General features: G+C 40.3%; 1 protein-coding gene across 1 annotated transcript in view; it reads left to right on the top strand.

Moving 5' to 3' along the window:
• The window catches only part of galnt18b (UDP-N-acetyl-alpha-D-galactosamine:polypeptide N-acetylgalactosaminyltransferase 18b), a 177,469-nt gene that overhangs the window by 93,585 nt on the left and 62,849 nt on the right, over positions 1–21,035 (top strand). The window contains exons 5-6 of the mRNA XM_079802002.1: positions 2,170–2,367; positions 2,708–2,822. Coding sequence (XP_079658128.1) covers positions 2,170–2,367; positions 2,708–2,822 — 313 coding nt within the window. The remainder of the gene's footprint in view (positions 1–2,169; positions 2,368–2,707; positions 2,823–21,035) is intronic.

Below are 21,035 nucleotides of genomic sequence, written 5' to 3'. Positions count from 1 at the left end.
TAGGTTGTGCATTATTTTCAAAAGCAATAGAGCATTAACGTTTTAGTTCCACTCACTGGACATTTCACTTTGAAAGTGTCGACACATGCATTTTGCAGGGATGTCACCACAGGGACATTTTTCTAATGAATTTCGGTTGTTAATGTGAGGAATAGACTAAAACTTAAGTCATACTTAAGTCCTCTCTAGCTGTAACGTGACAAGGATGCAGAAATGATGGGGAGAGTATGATCTAAAGGAAATAAACAAAACACAAAAGATAGATAGAACACACAAAACAGGGAAACCCATAAACCAGGAACAGAACTGAAACACATGGCATGAAGCTGCTTAAACAGGACAACACCAGACTCTGAACAAGGGAAACACAAGAGCTCTATGTTCATGCCATGCCGTAATTACCGTAATTTCGAGATGACAACACGTGACGTTCTATTCAGAGCTGTTCATGCCCTTGGACTGGGAATTATTATGCATTTCTATAGCGACACTATCCACAGCTAAATGAATCTGCAGCGGTCAGGTGATACAACTCGGAAAAATTCCCATTGTACAAGTTGTAATTATGAGATCTACGAGGACGTGAACGTTTTTTACAAGTTGAAGTCTCGTAATCACAGAACATGCCGTATGACACACACCTATACACAAGGGGGGGTAACAAGCTGACAAGACACACCTGGGAACACTCAGACTAATCAACAAGGAAAACTACAACAAACTACAAACATGGCACTCGGGACAGGAAGTAACCCAAAAGTTCTAAACAAGACTTCGGGTACATATAGGGCCCTATCATACACCCGGCGCAATGATATGCCAGGCTCGACCCAAGTGTTTTTTGCTAGTTTCAGCCCGACGCAGTTATCATTTTCACGTCCTGCACCACGTTGTTTAAATAGCAAATGCACTCGCACTCATCTTTTCACCCATGGGCGTGCTGGTCTGAAAACCAGGTGTGTTCAGGCGCATTGTTGGCGCTTTGCTATTTTGAGGCAACTGAAAACAAACAGTTTTTTTGTGTTATTTAAAGGGCGCGTTAGTAATATGTGCCTATCGGCAGGTGCACAACATGCGTACACTCTCCTTATTACACACAGGGACGCGCAGCAGCACACACACATGCCAAATATTAAAAATAAAAGGATTACAATGTAAAATATTATTATTGTGTACATAAAGATAAAAATGCCTACATGTCATAATGGATAGTCATTGCATGTATCAGAATTACCTATTTGCAGTATTGACGAATTAAATTGGCTGCTTAGTTGGCAATACACACTTGTATGTAAACTGACTTGTCAGGTTGCGAGTGTCTATATCCCACCATGTAAATAGCAAATCCTCCATGGTGCAATCGCAACTGGCTTTTAAAGGGAATGGGAGATGAGACTCTAATTGGTTTATTGCACGTTAAGCCTAAAACACACCCATGACTCATTAAGAGAATAGGGACAACCCTTTTAGACCATGCACCGGGCACGCCGACCATTTTTCCCCGTCGTTAAACTAGCAAAAGTGGATTCGGACACACCCTAAGTGCACTTGTGCCGTGCGCTTTAGACCATGCGCTTAGATTGTTAAAAAAGGACCCATAGAGTTTCATTCATGCTTAATTTTCAAACTTGGCGACACATCGAGTTCATTCTTGGATGAACGATTCTATTAACCATCTTGGGCTGCGTTTCCCAAAAGCTGCGTATGCCTAAGTAGATCATAGAACCATTGCCACCAATGGTCTCTACGAGCAATGTAGCTCACGGTGCTTTTGAGAAACGCAGCCTTGGTTCTTTAAGAACATAGATCATATAGATACCCTTCATCATCAAAAGAATTTCTTGATCTTACAGTTGGCACATCACGGTTTTGCTCACAACAATCTGACCCAGATATGTCAGTGCAATTTGAATAACACCCAGAATTGTTCTTCCTTTAATCAGCTTTGATGTGATTTTAAAGCTGTACTGTACTGCTCAATTTGCATCTGTCTAAATAAAATAGTCCTAAAATAGTACTGAGGATGCACTGAGTGAATAGGCTCTGTTTGTTATTTAATCATATTGAAAACACACGGCCTGTTCAGGCTCACGTTTAAAAAAAACTCTCTCTTTTTTGGAACAAAGCATGTTCACGGTGTGGTAAATGGTTTTATTGTTATGTCTACAGGGCAGAGCCTGTTCTCCAAAGGATCAAAGAAGACAGAACCAGAATTATATCCCCATCTTTTGACAATATCAAATACGACACATTTGAGATTGAGGAGTACCCACTCTCCGCTCAGGGCTTTGACTGGGAGCTGTGGTGCCGATATCTGAACCCACCAAAATCCTGGTGGAACTTGAACAACAGCACTGCTCCAATCAGGTATTTTGTTCAATATATTTTGGAATGCACATTCATCCATCTATCCCTCCCTTACTCCCTCCATCCATCTATCCATCCCCCCACCCACCCCTCCCTCCCTCCCTCCCAACATCCTTCCATCCATCCATCCATCCATCCATCCATCCATCCATCCATCCATCCATCCATCCATCCATCCATCCATCCATCCATCCATCCATCCATCCATCCATCCGCACCTCCATTTAATACATCTCTCTGAGGACCTGTCTTCTCTGCCCGATATATTTAATTGATTAATTTGGCTGATATAAACATATACAGTATTCAAATGATGTAATTATGTCATGTAAATCTCTAGGAGCCCTGCCCTGATTGGCTGCTTCGTGGTGGACAGGCAGTACTTTGCAGAGATCGGTCTGCTGGATGAAGGCATGGAGATTTACGGAGGAGAGAATGTGGAGCTGGGTGTGAGGGTGAGAAACTATATCATTCTCTACAGGCTACGGGGTAATGAAGATAATGGATTCACTCTTGAAGGATTAATGACTCTAATGGGCCTCCTTTTTTGGCAGGATAGTTCACGTTGGCACCATTTGCTGTATCCCTTGTCAAAACACATTCTTTTGATCGGGTTGTAATTGTTATGCATAAAGTGCTTAAAATCGTTTCAGATGAAGTATAGTGAGACGAGACACGTGAATTCAGGGCTGCTACTAACAATATTTTTTCTGTTTAAATTTTATTTAAAATTTTTAATAAAAAAAAACAATGAATTAATCACATTTTCTGCAATTAAGCGCAATTTAAAACACTTTGGAGTTTCACAGTAATAATTTGTAATAATTTCACAGTTTTTAATTTCATATTTTAAATATTTCTTGTAATGGTATCTTTTTATGAATGAAGGACAGTATCACTGATACTGCTAAAGAGGTCTCTGTGAAATTAATTTTTTAAACATTAATGATAGAAATTCAACATTACAGTAAAAACTACCAATTTAAACATTTATTAGGCTTTAAAAAATAACTTCTAATTTAGGTGAACTTAAAACAATCTTTACATAAACCCATTATAATGTATATGTCATATTTACCTGTGTCCTTCCCACCTGACATTTAATAAAGTTAAAGTTATCAAACACCTTTCTGCATATATACTACTGCATAAATAATTATTTAAATATAGATTCATCATCATTAAAGCTACAATTTTCTCTGTTACTTTTGTTCTTTGATTAACATTAATGACGGACATCATTAGTGCTGCTGTGCGCGCTGTCACGTGCATCTAATTTTCTCACAAGTTCATTTAACCCTTAATCGCCCCTCAAGTAGGGTTTACGTTTGAGTCCCTTGGGGTCAGATTGACCCCAAACTTTTACAGAGCGATTGCATAAGGAAATATAATTTTTTTACATGGAAAACTATATATCATTTTTTTTATTTACTTCTCAACTATACATTTATGCTGTGTTTTTGTAGGTATTTGGTAGTTTTTTACCTATTTACTGCACAAATACTTAACTATGTCATAAATTGGCTCATTAAAAAATATTTTTTTATGAAAAAATCACTTGAATGATGATCTTAAATAAATATAAATAGTTTTTGGACATTGCTCTATGTGTTAGGGATAGAATACCGCCATCTGTAGGTTTGTGGAAAAACTTTAGGAATTATAGTTAAAGAGAAAGAGAGTGCAATGACCACATTATCCAATAGAGGTCCATAGGGAAGTTATGTAAAAGTTAAGCTGCCTTTCATCTTTCTTTTATTTGCCCTTTTCCCTCTCTTTCTCATGATTGTTCCATGTTGAATTTGTGCTCTAGTATTTGTCCTTCATTTATGTATGGAATTTTTTCAGATTTATGCCAGTTTTGTTGATTTTATTTGCCAGTTTCTATAAAAATGCTCTCTGTTGCAGTCACACACATGTGTGTGTTTGTGTGTGTGTGTGTGCGTGTGTGTATGAGACAGAAAGTTCGTTCCACTTTGTGTTTATGCTCTAGGACCAGATCTTGATATAAATGTAGACATTTTCATATTTATACTGGATTTAGTTGACTTTTTTTAACAAACAAAGTGAAAAAAAAAAGCATTTTTTACATTTTCCCATTCATTGCCAAAATCCAAAAAAATGCTCCAGACACCTGTGTTTGTGTTTGTGTTTGTGTGTGTGTGTGTGTGTGTGTGTGTGTGTGTGTGTGTGTGTGTGTGTAAGTGAACATGCTTGTTCCATATTGCATTTGTGCTCTAGTATTAGTACTTCATTTATGTATGAAAATCTTTCAGATTTATGCCAGTTTTGTTGATTTTATTTGCCAGTTTCTATAAAAATGCTCTCTGTTGCAGTCACACACGTGTGTGTTTGTGTGTGTGCGTGTGTGTATGAGACAGAAAGTTCGTTCTACTTTGTGTTTATGCTCTAGGACCAGACCTTGATATAAATGTGGAAATTTTCAGATTTCTACTGGATTTAGTAAAAAAAAATTGACAAAAAAAGTGAAAAAAAAAATATTTTTTACACTTTCCCATTCATTTTCAATGTGGGGTCAATCTGACCCTGAGGGACTTAAACGGTGAATTTTTTTTTACACACCTTTAGAACAACCAAATCAAGCCCAGATTTTTTGTGCATGTTTAGATAGATTATTTAGGAAAAGTCACAGAGTCTCATGGCCCTGAGATGAAGGAAACACTTTTAAAAAATGGAGGAAAAGTCCAGTGGGGTCAGCTGGACCCCAAGGGACGATTAAGGGTTAAGACGTTATTTAACTAATTTAAGAGTGGTCTTGTAAAGGCCTGTACACACCGGGACGAATATCGCACGCGCTTATCGCCAGCGTTTTTCGTGACGTTTTTCGGCGCGTCTTGAGTGTTCACACCCAAGCGATTTCCACTGGCGATGCGCCGAGTGAACGTGCACATTCAGTAGATGCGCTCCCGGTACACAAGGTGGTGCTGTGGCACTTTACGCTTCTGACACTCGCTTGTCACACAGAAGAAAAGGAGAGACAGTATTTACGTGCTTGCCAAAACCACAGATATATTATGTCTATGGCAAAACCATTTACACACTTGTTGCTAACTGGCAAGCAGGATTAGCAGCCCATCTTCTTCTTTGTCTACTTACTACTTCTTCTTCGTATCAATGTGTGCTCGGCAAGACCGATTTTGTGCTTGAGCGCCACCAAGTCGTGTTTTACTGTCACTTCAGCAGCTCCAGGCACGTGAACAAAAGCGCTGATCTCATTGGTCGGCCAGTTTTTAACGCGCCACGTCAAAATAAAAAAACCAACCCGAGGCGTTTTTTTTAAAATGACGCTTTTACGCCTGGCGTTTTACGCGTCGGTGTGCACACCCACATTGGCACCCATTGTTTAGTCACGAGGCGTTAAACGTCGGCGATAAACGCGCGCGAAAATCGTCCCGGTGTGAACAGGCCTTAAGAATACTCAACAAAACTGGCATTTTGGCAAAATTTTGTGTGCTATTGTTTGTTCAAGCAGAAAAGAGAACTCTATTCTGCGCTGTTTGCGTGCACAAGACTGACGCGCGTCTTTCCATTCATTGTGTGTGTGTGTGTGTCAGGGTGCGTCTCAATCAGCTCTTAGCTTCCTAGGTCGTGAATCAGTATTTTGTGTACATGAATGTGGCTGGCTCCCTGATCAATGCCCTGACTACACTCTAAAAAAAATGGTGCTATATGGCACTAAAAGTGGCTCTTGGCTCGTAATCACTTTTGGTGCTATATAGCACCATATCTTAACAGGTTCTGTATATGGTAGCGGTGCTATATAGCACCTCAGTCATCTCAAAGAACTGCTGAAGAACCACTGAAGCACCAAGATTTGGTGCTATATAGCACCAAAAGTGGTTCCCCTATGATTACGAGCCAAAGAACCACTTTTAGTGCAATATAGCACCATTTATTTTAGAGTGTACTGAACTAGGGAGCTGATTGAGACGCTCCCACACTGACCGGACATTAACAGACAGCGTGTTCTCTTTTGACTTGTCACGCTCGAAGTTTAAAAGCATTTAGCTACATGGATAAGAGCGTGATCATATAATATAACGCTAGCCAACGGATGACAGAAAAACAGATGCTGCGTTAATTGCGTTAAATATTTTTAACACGTTAAACTGAAAAAATGAATCGCCTGCATTAATGCGCTATTTTTGACAGCACTATGTTTTTCATAAGTCTATTAATCTAAAGATTGCTTCCCCTGATTTTGGTTAACTAATCAACATAACTTCTGCCATCAATTTTTTTATGTTTTATTAAAAAAAAAAATCCAGTTACATTTATACTGTATTTAATCACTTAGCAGACGCCTTTATCCAAAGCGACTTACAAATGAGGAGAGCAATAGAAACAGTCAAACCAACAATAGGCCAACAAACCAACAATCTCAGTTATTCTAGCAGCAGCAAGGTTTTTTTGTTAAACAAAAAATAAATAGAATAGAAATAGAATAGTAAGTGTTAGTATTAATGGTTGTGTTGACAACAAAATATGTCTTTAGCCGAAAATTCTTGAAAATGGCCAAAGACTCCGCTTCTTGGGTTGAGTTGGGTTGAGGCAGGACATTCGACCAGCAGGGAACAGGTAAAGGTAAAGGTCTGTGAAAGTGATTTTGTGCCTCTTTGGGGTGGCACCACAAGTCACTTACAAAACGCAAGCTTCTAGAGGGCACATAAGTCTGCAGTAGTGAGTTTAGGTATAGTGGTGCAAAGCCAGTGGTTGTTTTGTAGGCAAGCATCAGTGCCTTGAATTTGATGCAAGCGGCTATTGGCAACCAATGCAAATTGATGGAGAGGTGTGACTTGCACTCTCTTAAGCTCGTTAAAGACCACTATCCCTTCTGCATTCTGGATCAGAAGCAAAGGTTTGACAGCACATGCTGGAAGGCCTGCCAAGAGAGCGTTACAATAGTCCAGTGTGGATAGAACAAGAGCTTGGACAAGAAGTTGTGTAGCATGCTCCGTTAGGAAGGGCCTGATCATCCTAATGTACTATTCAAGGCAAATCTACAGGACCGGCAGTTCTAGCAATGGGGTCTGTGTAGTTTAACTGGTCATCACTCAGTCTGAATGGAGAAGTTGTGATGAAGTGTTGGCTGAGACCACAAGTAGTTCTGTCAAGGTTGAGTTGAAGACCTTTTCTATTTTCTTTTTTATATATATATATATATATATATACTGAAATACAAATTCAACATTTAAAAGTTATTCTCTTTACATTTTTGGTTTCCATTTTCTGAGCAGAATAAAACAAGATCTCTTGCGGTACAGCCCTATATTTTATATGAAACCGGGTCTCTGCTGATGTAAAGCAGCCCCACAGCATGAAAACTATCACTTTCACTGAAGGTATGGTGGTTTTTGAGGTGTTAGATTTGAGCAGTGTTAGATTTACACTGCACATTTGCTTCACATATTTCTTTTTCTTCTTTCTGTGCCACCCTCCCATACAGGTCAGTGTCATACAGATTTCCTGATATGGTCGACTGCTGCACCTTTACTCTGTTTTCAGATACTGAACTCTCAAAGCGAACATTGTCCTTTATGTGGCTGCTTCCACAAGTCTCCTGCTGTTCATGCAAGGAGTTTCGTAGGGCAACCTTTTTTAGGCAGTGTCTGGGTGGTTTGATTCAGCTTCCTGTTCTTTATAATTGAACGAGCATTGCCTGCTGGGACATTACAAACACTTCGATATTGTTTTCCTTACTTATGCATTTGTTTTACTATGTCTAACTTCACAGAATAACTCTTTAGTATTCATTTCAGAGATGCCCTTCAAACTCACAACCTGAATAATGACTCATTATGAACTGTAAACCCCACTTTCCTATGGGGTTTTAGCTAGAAAATGTGCTGTTTTTTAATTGATTCACCAGTGAGCGTTTGGGAATCTAGTTTTAATCTGCAGGACATGTGGGGATGAATACATATTTCAGTTCTTTTTATTAAAGAGTATTTTGTAGCATGAATTATTATCTCTTTAAATTTCAGTTGCTGTGCTGGGAGTAAAAATATCAAAGTCAATGTTGGATTTATAATTTAGTAAAATTGATTAAGAGTCTGTAAATCTTTTATTCTCACAAAGGTTGCATTTATTTGATCAAAGATACAGTAAAAACCGTAATATTGTGAAATATTATTACAATTTAAAATAGCTGTTTACTATTTTAATATATTTAAAATGTAATTTATTATTTTGACGCAAAGTTGAATTTTTAGCATAATCTTTCCAGTCTTCAGTGTCACATGATCCTTCAGAAATCATTCTAAAATGCTGATTTGGTGCTCTGATATTATCAATTATTTATTTGATTTGCTGATTCATATTTTTATGCAAACCGTGATACTAAAAAGAACAGCTTTTATTTGAAATAGAAATATTTTGTAACATTGTAGGTGTCTTATACTGTCACTTTTGATCAATTTAATTGCTGAATAAAAGTAAAAATAAATAAATAAATAAAAACTTACCCCAAGCTTTTAAAGGGTAACTAAACCCTAAACCAACTTTTTGTAGTTAATTATCTGTAATACTAGGGGTTTATTAATGCTGTTCATTGATTCGAGTAAATGTTTTGACATTTGAGTATAAAGTGTTTTAATTCTATAAAATATGGTGTAAAACCGCCAAAGTGCTGCCCTCTTAAGGTTGAACGGTGGCTCCTGCAGTTGAATTTTCCTATTGGACGTTGTGGTACATCGTGACATAGGATGGTACTTCCAACGGCTCACTATCCGCGCCCCTGGCACGAGCTCATCACGCCCTCTGAAATGTTTTCCCCAATCACATGATGAGAACGGCTTCACTCCAGTATGAACTGTCATGTTACATGAAGTAGAAACATTATGAATGAAACTCACTTGACACTTGCTTTAACATTGTAATGAAGAAAATGCGGTTAAATAATGCAGTTGTCAGTACACGTCAGGCTTTTCTTGCGATATTATTGCCACCCGTCATGTGTACAGATCATTTTCATACATGAGACGCGCTTTCAAACCCTGACACGCAAGTGTTTGCCGCGGTAACGGACATCAATACCGTGCTGGCGTATATAGTCTAACTTATTTGAGGAAGTCCGTTTATAATAGGCTTTTAGGTCTGAACTTATTGATTCAGTTAATTTGAGTGAAAATACATCGTATGTTTATCAGATATCTGATCTATTTTTAGTGGCATTCAGTATAAGGATTTGACTGTTCATAGATTAGGTCAGTTCTCTTGCGTTACTGCTTCGCTAGCATCGTCGGTATCGGGAGTTAACGCAGTTTGAGCAGCGGCTCGCATTGATAAGGCTCTGGGTCTGTGTCTACAGACAATTCACCCTCCTCCACTTCAGGTGAAGGTAGTAGAATGACCGCTCTGTTGCAAAGCTGGCGTCACTCCAGTCATTCTCCATCTTTGCGACTCGCGAGTCTGACAGCTGTCAATCAATCCGTCACTGCAGGTCTCAGGTGCACACCCTCCGCTCAGCCCCGCCCTCGGTTCATCCCCTCTGTGTCCGCTGGGCTCTGCCCACTTTTCCAGCATTTTTCAAAAATTGCCAGTGGGTGGAGTTAAGCTCTGAGCAGGGGTTTAGTTACCCTTTAAACGGTAGTGTATTTGCATCCACAAAAATATGAAGCAGCACGACTGGTTTTCAACATTGATAATAATAAGAAATGTTACTTAGACTGCATATTAGACTGTTTCTGAATGATCATGTGACACTGAAGACTGGAGTAATGATGCTGAAAATTCAGCATTGCTGTCTCAAGAATAAATTACATTTTCAAATACAGATTGCAAATAGCGTGCCTTGTTGGCAAGTGCTATTCGCACGAACTCCGCCTTACAATGCCTGGTTGGGCCAAATAAGATAAAAAAAGGTGCAGGGGTGCAATCAGTAAAGCATAATGGTGCGTTCACACCGGACGCGAATGACGCGAATAAATTGCGCTATTCGCGCGTAGTTGGACGCTTGCACATTTTGAGTTTACTCGCTTCATTCGCGTGTGACATTCACTTCACATCAGACATGAATTCGCGTCATGGGAGGGCTTCTGCCAGCCGGCTCATCTCGTTGAGAAATGGTTGACATGGGCTGTGTTTACACGTCTTTTTTATAAAAATACTACAGGCGATAATGTAGTTGTTTAAAGCTCAAATCTGTGGTTTATTTATAAAAAGAGTGCCCAGTTGAACATTTTATCTGCCGTTTTCGGAGTTGTGAGATCCAGGCAATCAGCGGCGCTCGTTAACCCCGGCGAGAGCAGCCTTTCCTTGGCTAGTCCTTCTGCCGCTGGCTCTGATGTCTCTGTGGTGTCTCTAGCTATAATTCGTCTTGTATATATGTAACAGGCGATCTTTGGTCTCATGGATCTATAATTTGTTCCCTGGAAAATCGTTTAGGCTGAGGGCAAAGTGAAGTTTCATTACTTTTCTATTTTTAGGCTATTTAACTTTGTTACCATTGTAGCCGACTAGCACTGACTTTGAATGTTTGACTGAATTGTTTGCACATATATGCACACTTGTCTGAACCAGATATTAATATATGATTAATATAAACCAGATTTTCTCCTCATTGTCACTACTAGAGCAAGCTACTGATTGGTTAATCTCCTCATTGTCACTACTAGAGCAAGCTACTGATTGGTTAATGCGGCGTGAATATCCGCCAAAGTTCAGATTTTTCAACTTGTGCCATTCGCGCGAATCACGTGTCAAACGCTCAATTTGCGCCGTGTCAATTGCGCCGCAGAATGTCTATTCATGTCTTTGCATTGACTTAACATGTAAATCACTCACGCGAAATGCTTCATTTGCGTCCGGTGTGAACACACCATTAGGGATCTTGCTTTTGATGCGATCAACCCGGGTTCAAATCCTTTTGCCGAGCTCGCTCTTCTCCCTTTTCCCATCACATATCACATCGGAAAGGCATTTACTTTCAATAAAAATGAATGAAATGTTCTAAAAGTGGAAATAAAGTGTCTTAATAATAATAATAATAATAATAATAATAATAAAAGCATAGGGAGGGCTTTTATTGTCCAATTAGGGCGGCATCCATTTAATAATTTTAATAAATATAATAATTTACGTTATTATTGCATCCTGTTAATGTACAACAATACTGAGGTGTAAATATTATGTATCTTTCAAAATAAAGTATAAATTGCATGTAATTACTATTTACACATATTGCAAAGAACTGCTACTTTTATATGGTGTAAATAGAATATATCACCATTTTCACTTCGCAAATAGCGTCTACAGCTATTTGCACTTAGTGTAAATATCATATATCGCTAAGAAAATGTTATTTTCACTTAGTGTAAATAGCATCTATCGCTATTTGCACTTAGTGCAAATAGCCGCTGCCTTTAAAATATATTCAAATAGAATATAAACAGCTCTTTTAAAATGCAATAATATTTCACTTTATTTTGCTGTATTTTCGATGAGAAACCCAGCCTTAAGAGCATAAGAGACATCTTTCAAAAGCATTGAAGAATATGAATTACTCCAAACCTTTGACCAATCGTGTATGCCAGTCGTACATCAGACCCTGTTTGCTTTCCTTTCCTTTTATATTGCAGTTATTTGCTGGTTTATTCGCATATGTCGGTTCCTCCGTCCCAGCACAGGCTTAATAAATGTGGCGTACCTGAGCAGAGAGCAATATAAATCCCTGAAGGAAGACAATAATAACCTTCAAGCATACAGTGACCCCAAAAAGTACATGGACACTTAAGCCACACTTAAAAATGTATTACTGACATTGGGCATTGCTGATGACAAAATAAAAATACACATTCGTCCTGTGTATAATACATCAAATTCAGAGACTAGAGGGTAAACTTGCTGTCCTCTACATGAGTCAGCACAGCCTTAAAATGGCTTGACTTTCAAAGATATGACCACTCTCTCCAAACACAGTGAAATATAATCATCAATCGCGCTAAAGGAAAGAGTCGGGTGGCATTTCCCTCCCTGGTAATTTTCCCTCAGTGAATGGCATGCTTTTAAGATTTTTATGCTTGATAATGGGCCATTGATTGCTCTTCTCTGAAAGCATGCACAATTTTCTCAGAGACGTACTTTTTCACTGTCCCTCGCTGGTTTGTGGATAAATGGAAAGTGAATCATCTGATTGCACCAGAAGGCACACCGAGACACAGTGTGCTAGATTTGTTCATGTCTGTTTATACCAGATTATGGTAAAAGCAATGAAAAGACTGGCTGCTGAGAGAAAGCAGAGGTGTTTTAGTCAGATTAGAGGTGCTACTACCTCTTACCTCGCTTTACCCACAATTCCCAGTAGGTTTCATCTGTCTGCAGTATATTAAAGCAGCACTACGCCGACAATGAGATGGTGAGTTACGTGTCTGCAGATTAAAGTCTCAAGAGAGAAGACAATTATCGAATCTACGCGTATCAAAATCACTGTTTCAAATAAAAATAGGAGAGTGTGTTTGCCGCTCTATATAGAGGTAGATGTACCATGTCCTCGATCAGCGTTAAATTCTAAGTGGGTGAAAAGCAAATGAATCACATGTCTGAAGCCTTCTGAGGTGATAAACGGAGATTAGAGCGTCGTGTGATAAAGCTCATCAAGCATTTATGCAATATGCAGATGGAGTCTTCTCATACACTGAATCACTGGGAAAAAAATAAAGGACATTATGTGGAACGTGTAAGCGAATTATAGTGTACCAGAGATCAAATAAATAGGCCATGCAGAGATTTGATGGTTCAGTATAAAACATTCAAAATGACTATTGTGGCCCTCAAGCATTAACTGGGTGGTCACGAAATGTCATATCTCAGGTCATTTTTCACCCCAAAATACCAAGAAAAAAAGTATTATAGTTTGCATTAAAAAAAATTAAGCCTATTTTAGGACTATAAAGATAGATTTGAGCACATTTCACCCCAAACTCTAATTTCTGTAATGCAAAAAACTAAGGATATATTATTTGAAGTATTCATACATTTCAGTATTTGTTTAAAGCTGTAGTCCTTAACTTTTTTTGGTTAAAAATGATCCAAAATACATTTTTGAGCAAGTACATAACTAGCCAGTGTTCAAAACGATCTCCTTACCTTAGCACGATTCACAACGGTAAGCTTTTAATAATGTGTTATAATTTTGAGTGGTACTGGAGGGTTTCCACGGGAAATTCGAGCTTATGTTGTCCGTCTTTGCGTCATTACGTCATGTCTGAATACATAAAGAATGAGTCCGGGCTAGTAGGCTATATCGTGTGAGGATGCTGCAGGTGGCGGATCATTTAAAGCCTTTTCTCACAGCAGCTGGAATAATTAAACGTATCATTTTGATGTTGGATTGTAATCCAGAAAGGTCCAAATGTCAATCATCAGTGACAACTGGAGAGTCACCCGTAGTCAAAAAAAAAAAATTAGACTGTACAGAAATTTAAATCTACAGGTAATGCTAATAAACACTATATACACATAGTCACGCAATGCTGATATTGTGAACATGAACAATTTGAGAAAGTATAACAATAATAATGGTTTGCCTGGTTTTATGTGATGCGAGCTAAGCGATCATTAGATGGTAGAGCGATGGTAATCACCGTTGGTAGAGCGATTTAATGTAATGCTTTTTTTTCAGTTTGTCAAAATAAAAGTGGCAGACATGTTTGTTACTTGTTCAGATGACATTTTCTGGCGAAATGTATCATTTTGGTCATACTCCAAGACATAAAATCTGTGATTCTGAAGTACAATATCCACACCGGTGCGGTGACTGACAGCCACACAAACATTATATTCACATTCAGATGATAATTCTGCAAATAACTGCAATTGCAGGTTTCAAACAGAGATGGTGACAAAGAGGCAAAACTTATAGATTGCAGCTTTAATTTATGATAAAAAATTAAAAAATCCAACTGGGATTTTTTTTTTAAACTGTTATTAAGTAATGAGAATGAATGTATTAATTTACTTGTATTACATTATGATAATATTTCTTTAGTCAAAATATATTTTATTTTGTCATTTCATTATGGAGCAAAATATGACCTGGTCACTTTTTTGTGAGGTTTTTTGGAAATAATTTTTTAATAATTTATTACACAATGATCCTCTAAAGGCACCGACACACTACAAGATAATCAGGCTGATTTTGGGCCCAATCTCCTCTTCTGACTATCCTAGGTAAAGAATGCTCGGAAGAATATCAGGTGCCCACTGATCTCAAATCATAAATATTCTATAGTGTGGCGGGAAACGTGCAACGAAACGAACCTTGTGTTGTAACATTTACCCCCGGTTTCACAGACAAGGTATAAACCCAGACTAAAATGCATGTTTGAGTTGTTTTAACTGAAAGTAACTTGCACTGAAATCTTAAAATATTTAATGTTTTTTTTCTAAGGTACGTTTATAAAAGCTTCTTAAATGTCCTAATTGAACATAACTTAATATAAGCCCTGTCTGTGAAACCAGGCTATAAAGTCCATGTTCACACCGTCTCCACAACATCATCCAAACCTTTTTCTTTTTTTTATCTGTGAATTTTCTGTAAAAAGCAGTCCAAACACTTGTTTGTTTACTCTAAAGTCACATAAGCTTGCGAGAGATTTTGCAAGATTGCCTGTGTTTACAGTCGGGAATCTGGTTGTTTGTGAATGGAATCTTTTAGTGTGTGGTTCTGTCTTGGTCACATTGCGGCACTCCACACACTATAGGAACAAAACTGTTAAATCTATGATTTTTTTAAATCAAAATGTTTGTGGTTTCTCATATTTCGCAAATCTGATAATATATTTTAGAGTGGGCCAGCCTTAATTATTTATTTTAATATCAACTTAAATATTTATTAAAATATCCCACCCTGCAAAACTTATTTCCAAGAGATGGCACAACCCCCCCTCCCCACACACGCACACACACACACACACACACACACACACACACACACACACGCACAAACACACACACAACGTACTATAAAAAAGAGATATTATACTATTACAATCATTCACTTAAGCCACCTAACGTGGGTTCGTTTATTCAATAGTATTTGTGCGGCAAAATTAAAAGGGATGTAGTTGAGTGGGACCAAAAATAGGCGAGGGTCTCCTCAAAATCCCAACACAAGTGGTCACAGATGACACATTTGAAACGTGTGTGTGTAGTAAAGGTTGTTTGTACGGGAAGAAGGAGGCGGGAACCGGCGGACATTCAAAATAACTTTTAATTAAACAAACACAAACTAAAATGGCGGCGACAGCCCCTCGCGGACGACTGTCGCCTACATACAAATAAACACAAAATGAAAATAATAAGCTGCAGCCCCTCACGGTTGACTGCAGCAACACATAACAAAACATAAATAAAATACAACATAAAATCCAGGCCTGGTCCTCTCTCGTCCCTCACTGTCGTCGCTCCTCCTTTATAGTCCCTCACTCCTCCGCGAGGGCCGAGATCGCTGCGGCGCGCAGCTGGCGCTCATCCTCCCTGATGAGCGCCGCCTCGTCCCGCCCTCACGGTCCCTCGGCCTCGCTGTTCGCCACATACCCCCAATGCCCTTCGCAGGCCGGGGGGCACTCCCGAGTCTGCGCTCTACCCCCCCCCCCCCCCTCCCCGGGGGGGACGATAACGGCGGCCGCGGGACCTGGGGGTAAGAACAGCGAGGTGAGAGAACGGAGCGAGGAACATGAGGAGCGACAGAGACGAGAGAGTGGAGAGAGAAAAAAAAAAAAAAATTCTGGTCCGGTTCCCAGACACACTGCCGCTCGGTCCTCAGCCAGCCGAGAGGCTCTTCCTCGCGGTGCCATGCGGTGGTACTGGACGGCCGGTGGACGGCTCGACACTCCTCCGCCCCCTGGCGGCCGGCGGTGGCTCCTCCTTCTGAGGGCGGCCGGAAGCGAGTCCCCGTCCCGCGCTCCCTGCTCCTCCCCAACCTGGCGGACGGCAGCGCTCCGGCTCCTCCCCAATATGGCGGACGGCAGCAGGCTTCGGCTCCGGGCAAGCGCTGGGGACTCCTTCGCCCCCTCGCGGACGGCAGCCACCCCACCTCGACCCAGGGCACGGCAGCGAGCTCTCCGTCCCACCGACCTTCATCCGCTCCAGCACCACCGCTTCGGGCAGCCGCTCGCGGACTTCTCTCCTCCGCGCTGCCCGAACTCTGCGGCACCGCGATCCCCCTCAGCTGCGAGGGCTCTTCGACAGCGTGTCCCTCCTTCCTCCCGGGCTTCGGCACCACTGTAGTAAACGTTGTTTGTACGGGAAGAAGGAGGCGGGAACCGGCGGACATTCAAAATAACTTTTAATTAAACAAACACAAACTAAAATGGCGGCGACAGCCCCTCGCGGACGACTGTCGCCTACTTACAAATAAACACAAAATGAAAATAATAAGCTGCAGCCCCTCACGGTCGACTGCAGCAACACATAACAAAACATAAATAAAATACAACATAAAGTCCAGGCCTGGTCCTCTCTCGTCCCTCACTGTCGTCGCTCCTCCTTTATAGTCCCTCACTCCTCCGCGAGGGCCGAGATCGCTGCGGCGCGCAGCTGGCGCTCATCCTCGCTGATGAGCGCCGCCTCGTCCCGCCCTCACGGTCCCTCGGCCTCGCTGTTCGCCACAGTGTGATACCGGGTGTAATGGATCAGGTGTAATGTATTTTGGCTGACCACTTGTGATCGGTTCACCGAAAACGCATCTTAATAGGGATTGCTAATGTGTCGTCATCATGACTTATTCCCAGTGGTAAACGCAAAGCATTTTGGGAATCCGCGGCACAAACGGGCGCCGGTCGCCACCAGACTTCTTTGCATGGAGGGAAGAACGCAGTGTTGATGCCGTCTACCTGCTGTGTTATAAACTGCAACAGTCGTTCTCACGATAGAAGTGGCATAAAGCTAAGAACAGGATATACAAATATAAGTAAACACTTTGCAGTTTGAATGATGTCCTGTATGAACAAAATGACGTAGTATATTTTTATGTGTCCACTGTTGGATTGCGCCCGCTCCCCCCTCTCTCAGGCCCGGCTACACACTGCAAGCTTGGCATATCTGTTGTGTGTCAGCTGCGTGGCGTTTTCTGTGTCTGCACACCAGAAGCGTGTCTTACGCGGCGATGCTGCTGCTAGGTGACGTAGTGGAAGGCCTATACTTCATGTTAAACGCTTCCAACACGCTTACGTGTCGCGTGAAAGATAGGCGTCTGTTCTATTTCTAGCATGCACGCGTTTTCCGCGTCTCACGCAGGCAGTGTGTTGAATTCTGACTGTATGCAGATAGATGAGAGAGAGCGAGGAGTGTGGTGCTTAAAACTTAGCATAACTTTGAACGGACGACAGTTTTCTACCCCACTTTTACAATCTCCAGGTCCTAGACCCATCCATCTGTAAAAAAGACTGCAGCGACTTGAATTCTGAAAACTTTGCGCGTGTGTGTGTACGCACTAACAACACTTAATATCATGTAGTTGTATATATATGGGTGCTGGAAGTGGGGCAACAGTTTGACGTCCCTTGACCAGTCGCTCAGCTCGTAAGGATCCAGTCATTTGATTCCCTTTTTCTCATCAGATCTCGTCTTTGCATTAGGATTTAGTTTTAGGCGATATGGTCTGACAATGTTTTCTTTAGCCCGCTGCATTTTGTAGGATTATATTCTGTTTTTCTCTCTAATGTTTAATTATTTTCATGCCAGAACACTAGCCTGCTATGCCAGGCCATGTAAACGGGCCAAACGTACCCATAATTCTTTGCATTCTGATGACGTTGCCGCCCAGTTGGTCACATGTCTTAGCGATCTCTATACCAGGTGGAAACCGCCTTTCTCTCTCGCTCATTTGATTTCTGGGATATTGTATATAGATTGCTGGCATTAGGGAGCCGCTATCCATATGCAGGAGATTTCCAGAACTTCCGGGAGAGGTGGTATGTCTAATAACATGATTGAGAGAACATTATAGTTTGCTTAAAGAAAAAATAAAAAAAACAATTGTAGTGTAAGTTTGTGTTTTTTAATTGTGATATTTTCATGACAGCACATTTTCTCCCAAATTTCTTTATCCAAAACATAATTTCTAGTTTTGTCCTTTCATTATTGAGTGAAATATGACCTGAACACGTTTTGTGGGATTGATCTTCCATAATTTATTATACAACAGTTAGTTCCGATGCTCCAGTTTGATTGATTCGAGGGGCTTATATTTAGTGTAACAACAGGTTTTTCACTGATTTGTTTGTTTAGAGACAATTATCAAATCTACGCGTATCAAAATCACTGTTTCAAATAAAAATAGGAGAGTGTGTTTTCCGCTCTATATAGAGGTAGATGTACCTTAGAAACTGCCTGTTTGTTTAGTTTAGTTCATGGACTTTCCGTTTGTTTTCATTTGTCACGTGTTTCTTTGTTCCGATTCCCGCCACTCATCTGTCTCCTAGGTTACCATCATTATTAGTTCATATGTGTCAGCTGTGTGTTTTTTTATCATCCTCGTTTGTATTCTTTCTCCTGCACTCCTTGTCCGATCACCATTGTATTTAGATGTGTTTGCACTGCCTGCCGTTTGGATTTACTATTAAACTTTGTCATTTGGAACCATCTTCATCTGCCTTCGTCTGTTTGTCAGCAAACATCCCGTGACCGTGTTCATAGCGGCGTAAAATAGATGTAACATTCACACTTATTCTTAATTTAGTTCTACTCTAGTCTACCTGGATTCAGCTGTTCTGCTCATGAGTCACTGTTTGCTCACTAAAGTAAATCAAACTCTATCGATTCGTTCACAGTATTAGAGAACATTTCTGCACTTTGCTATGTAAACTCATAGCATAATTAGCACATACTGTTCTTTGGGATGGCATTGAGATAATGCACGAAGGAAAATGAGAGCATGTTGCAGGTATTTTTGCAGTAGGCCAAGGTCTGAAGGGCATCGAGCAGCATTGTGTGAGGGCTTCTTCCGTCCTTCTGTATCCAAAGGGAACGAGGCTTTGCTGATAGAGCACCTCAGAAGTTGAAACAGATGGCCTTTGCTAGTCTGGAATAGAACTTCGCTACCGTTAGCTACAATAAAGAGTCGTGTCAGCACACTCTGCGGTCTTCATCCACGGTCTAGGGCTGCTGGAGCATAATTAATTCATGCCGTTTTACATACATTCCCATTTCCTGTTGGCGAACAATGGCTCAGATTTTCAGATGTGGATTGTTGACTTGCTACGCGGTTCACTATGAACCTAACAAGGTGACAGAAACTCTGAGGAGGTATTTATAGACATGTCATCCATGCAAGTCTTTTTCATTAGAGGTTTGCAGGGTTGCAAATTAGATACAAAAATACTTTGTGCAAAGCATGCGCATCACAGATTGTTTGGCATTATGTGTAGCGTTGATGCCAGATTTCTCTGCACTTAGACAGACAAGAGGAAATGGATAGATTACACATACTGCTTCTTTAGTATGCATGTACAGTCTTTAAGAAGATGGTCCTACTTTTTAATTGAGTGTCTCTAAATACTATGCACTTACATTTAAATTAATACTTATTGTGTACGTAAATGTATTTAAATTGTACCTGCATGTAATCACAGCTGTAATTAATTTCTGTAATTGCATCTATAATTACACTGCTGACCCTTCCCTTACACCTTAAAGACACCTAATATAAAGCGAGACCAGAAAAGGTCCTAAACAGTACCAGGTTAGGTTTATCAGCTTGTAACAATATCAGAACGCTTTTTGGTGCTAAATCAAACCTTTTTTTTACGGTTCCATAAAGAGCCATGCTTTGTAAGTACTATATAGAACCTGACTTATAATAACTTGTAGGATCAGGGTTTTACATTAAAAACCACTGAAAGCAAATTGTTATTAAATTATATATTTTTTATTGACATGGGAAACTGTGGCTGTTACAATTCCCCTGTTTTGTGTTCAAGACATTTATTTTGAAATGCAGTTTCTGTTCCTATTATTCCCAATGTTCACTTCCTGAAACAGTTACCCTTGTTAGTTTCCATAGCGATTCATTACTTGTTCCTAGTTAGGCCCTGTCCCAAATGGCACACTTCATGTGCACTTTTGGTCTTGTGGACTTACAATGGCTGCAGCTTGCGCATGTCCGTTAAGTCCACGAGACCGTAGAGCACCCCCTTTGCCGTTGATATGCACCCTTGATGCACACTTCTGCCGAGCCTGCACTGGTGCGGGTTACACAGCGGACTTCTTTTTGACAGTCAAAGTGGCGTTACGTCATGAAAGTGCGGACTCGATGGAAGACCGCAAGGGTTTAGGGTGCCATTTGGGACAGGGCCTTAGTCTCTTGTGTATTTTTACCAAGCAACCTCCTGCGGTCTCTCTTGAATCCAACACAGAAGTGACTTAAACTGCAATTCATTGACTGGCCACTAGAGACTGGCTCCAAAAGGGAGTCAAATCTGTATCTCCCCGAATGACCAACTTTACAGCAGAAAAAACATTTGTGTACAGCCTGGTACAAAGAGTGGTTTTGGTCTGTAGCTAATTTTGCCCATCATGACAACTGTGAGGGGGTTGATTTTTTTTTATTTTTTTTTATAACTCCGTTCAAATGATATTAAAGCTACACAGTGATATTTTCCCCCATCTAGTGGTGAAAATGTATTTGACCATCCAGTGAATTTTAG

Source organism: Gobio gobio (assembly GCF_949357685.1).
Source record: "Gobio gobio genome assembly, chromosome: 2".
Classification (NCBI taxonomy): Eukaryota; Metazoa; Chordata; class Actinopteri; order Cypriniformes; family Gobionidae; genus Gobio; species Gobio gobio.
Note: the sequence above shows the minus strand (reverse complement) of the source record. Positions and strands in the feature narration are given on the sequence as shown.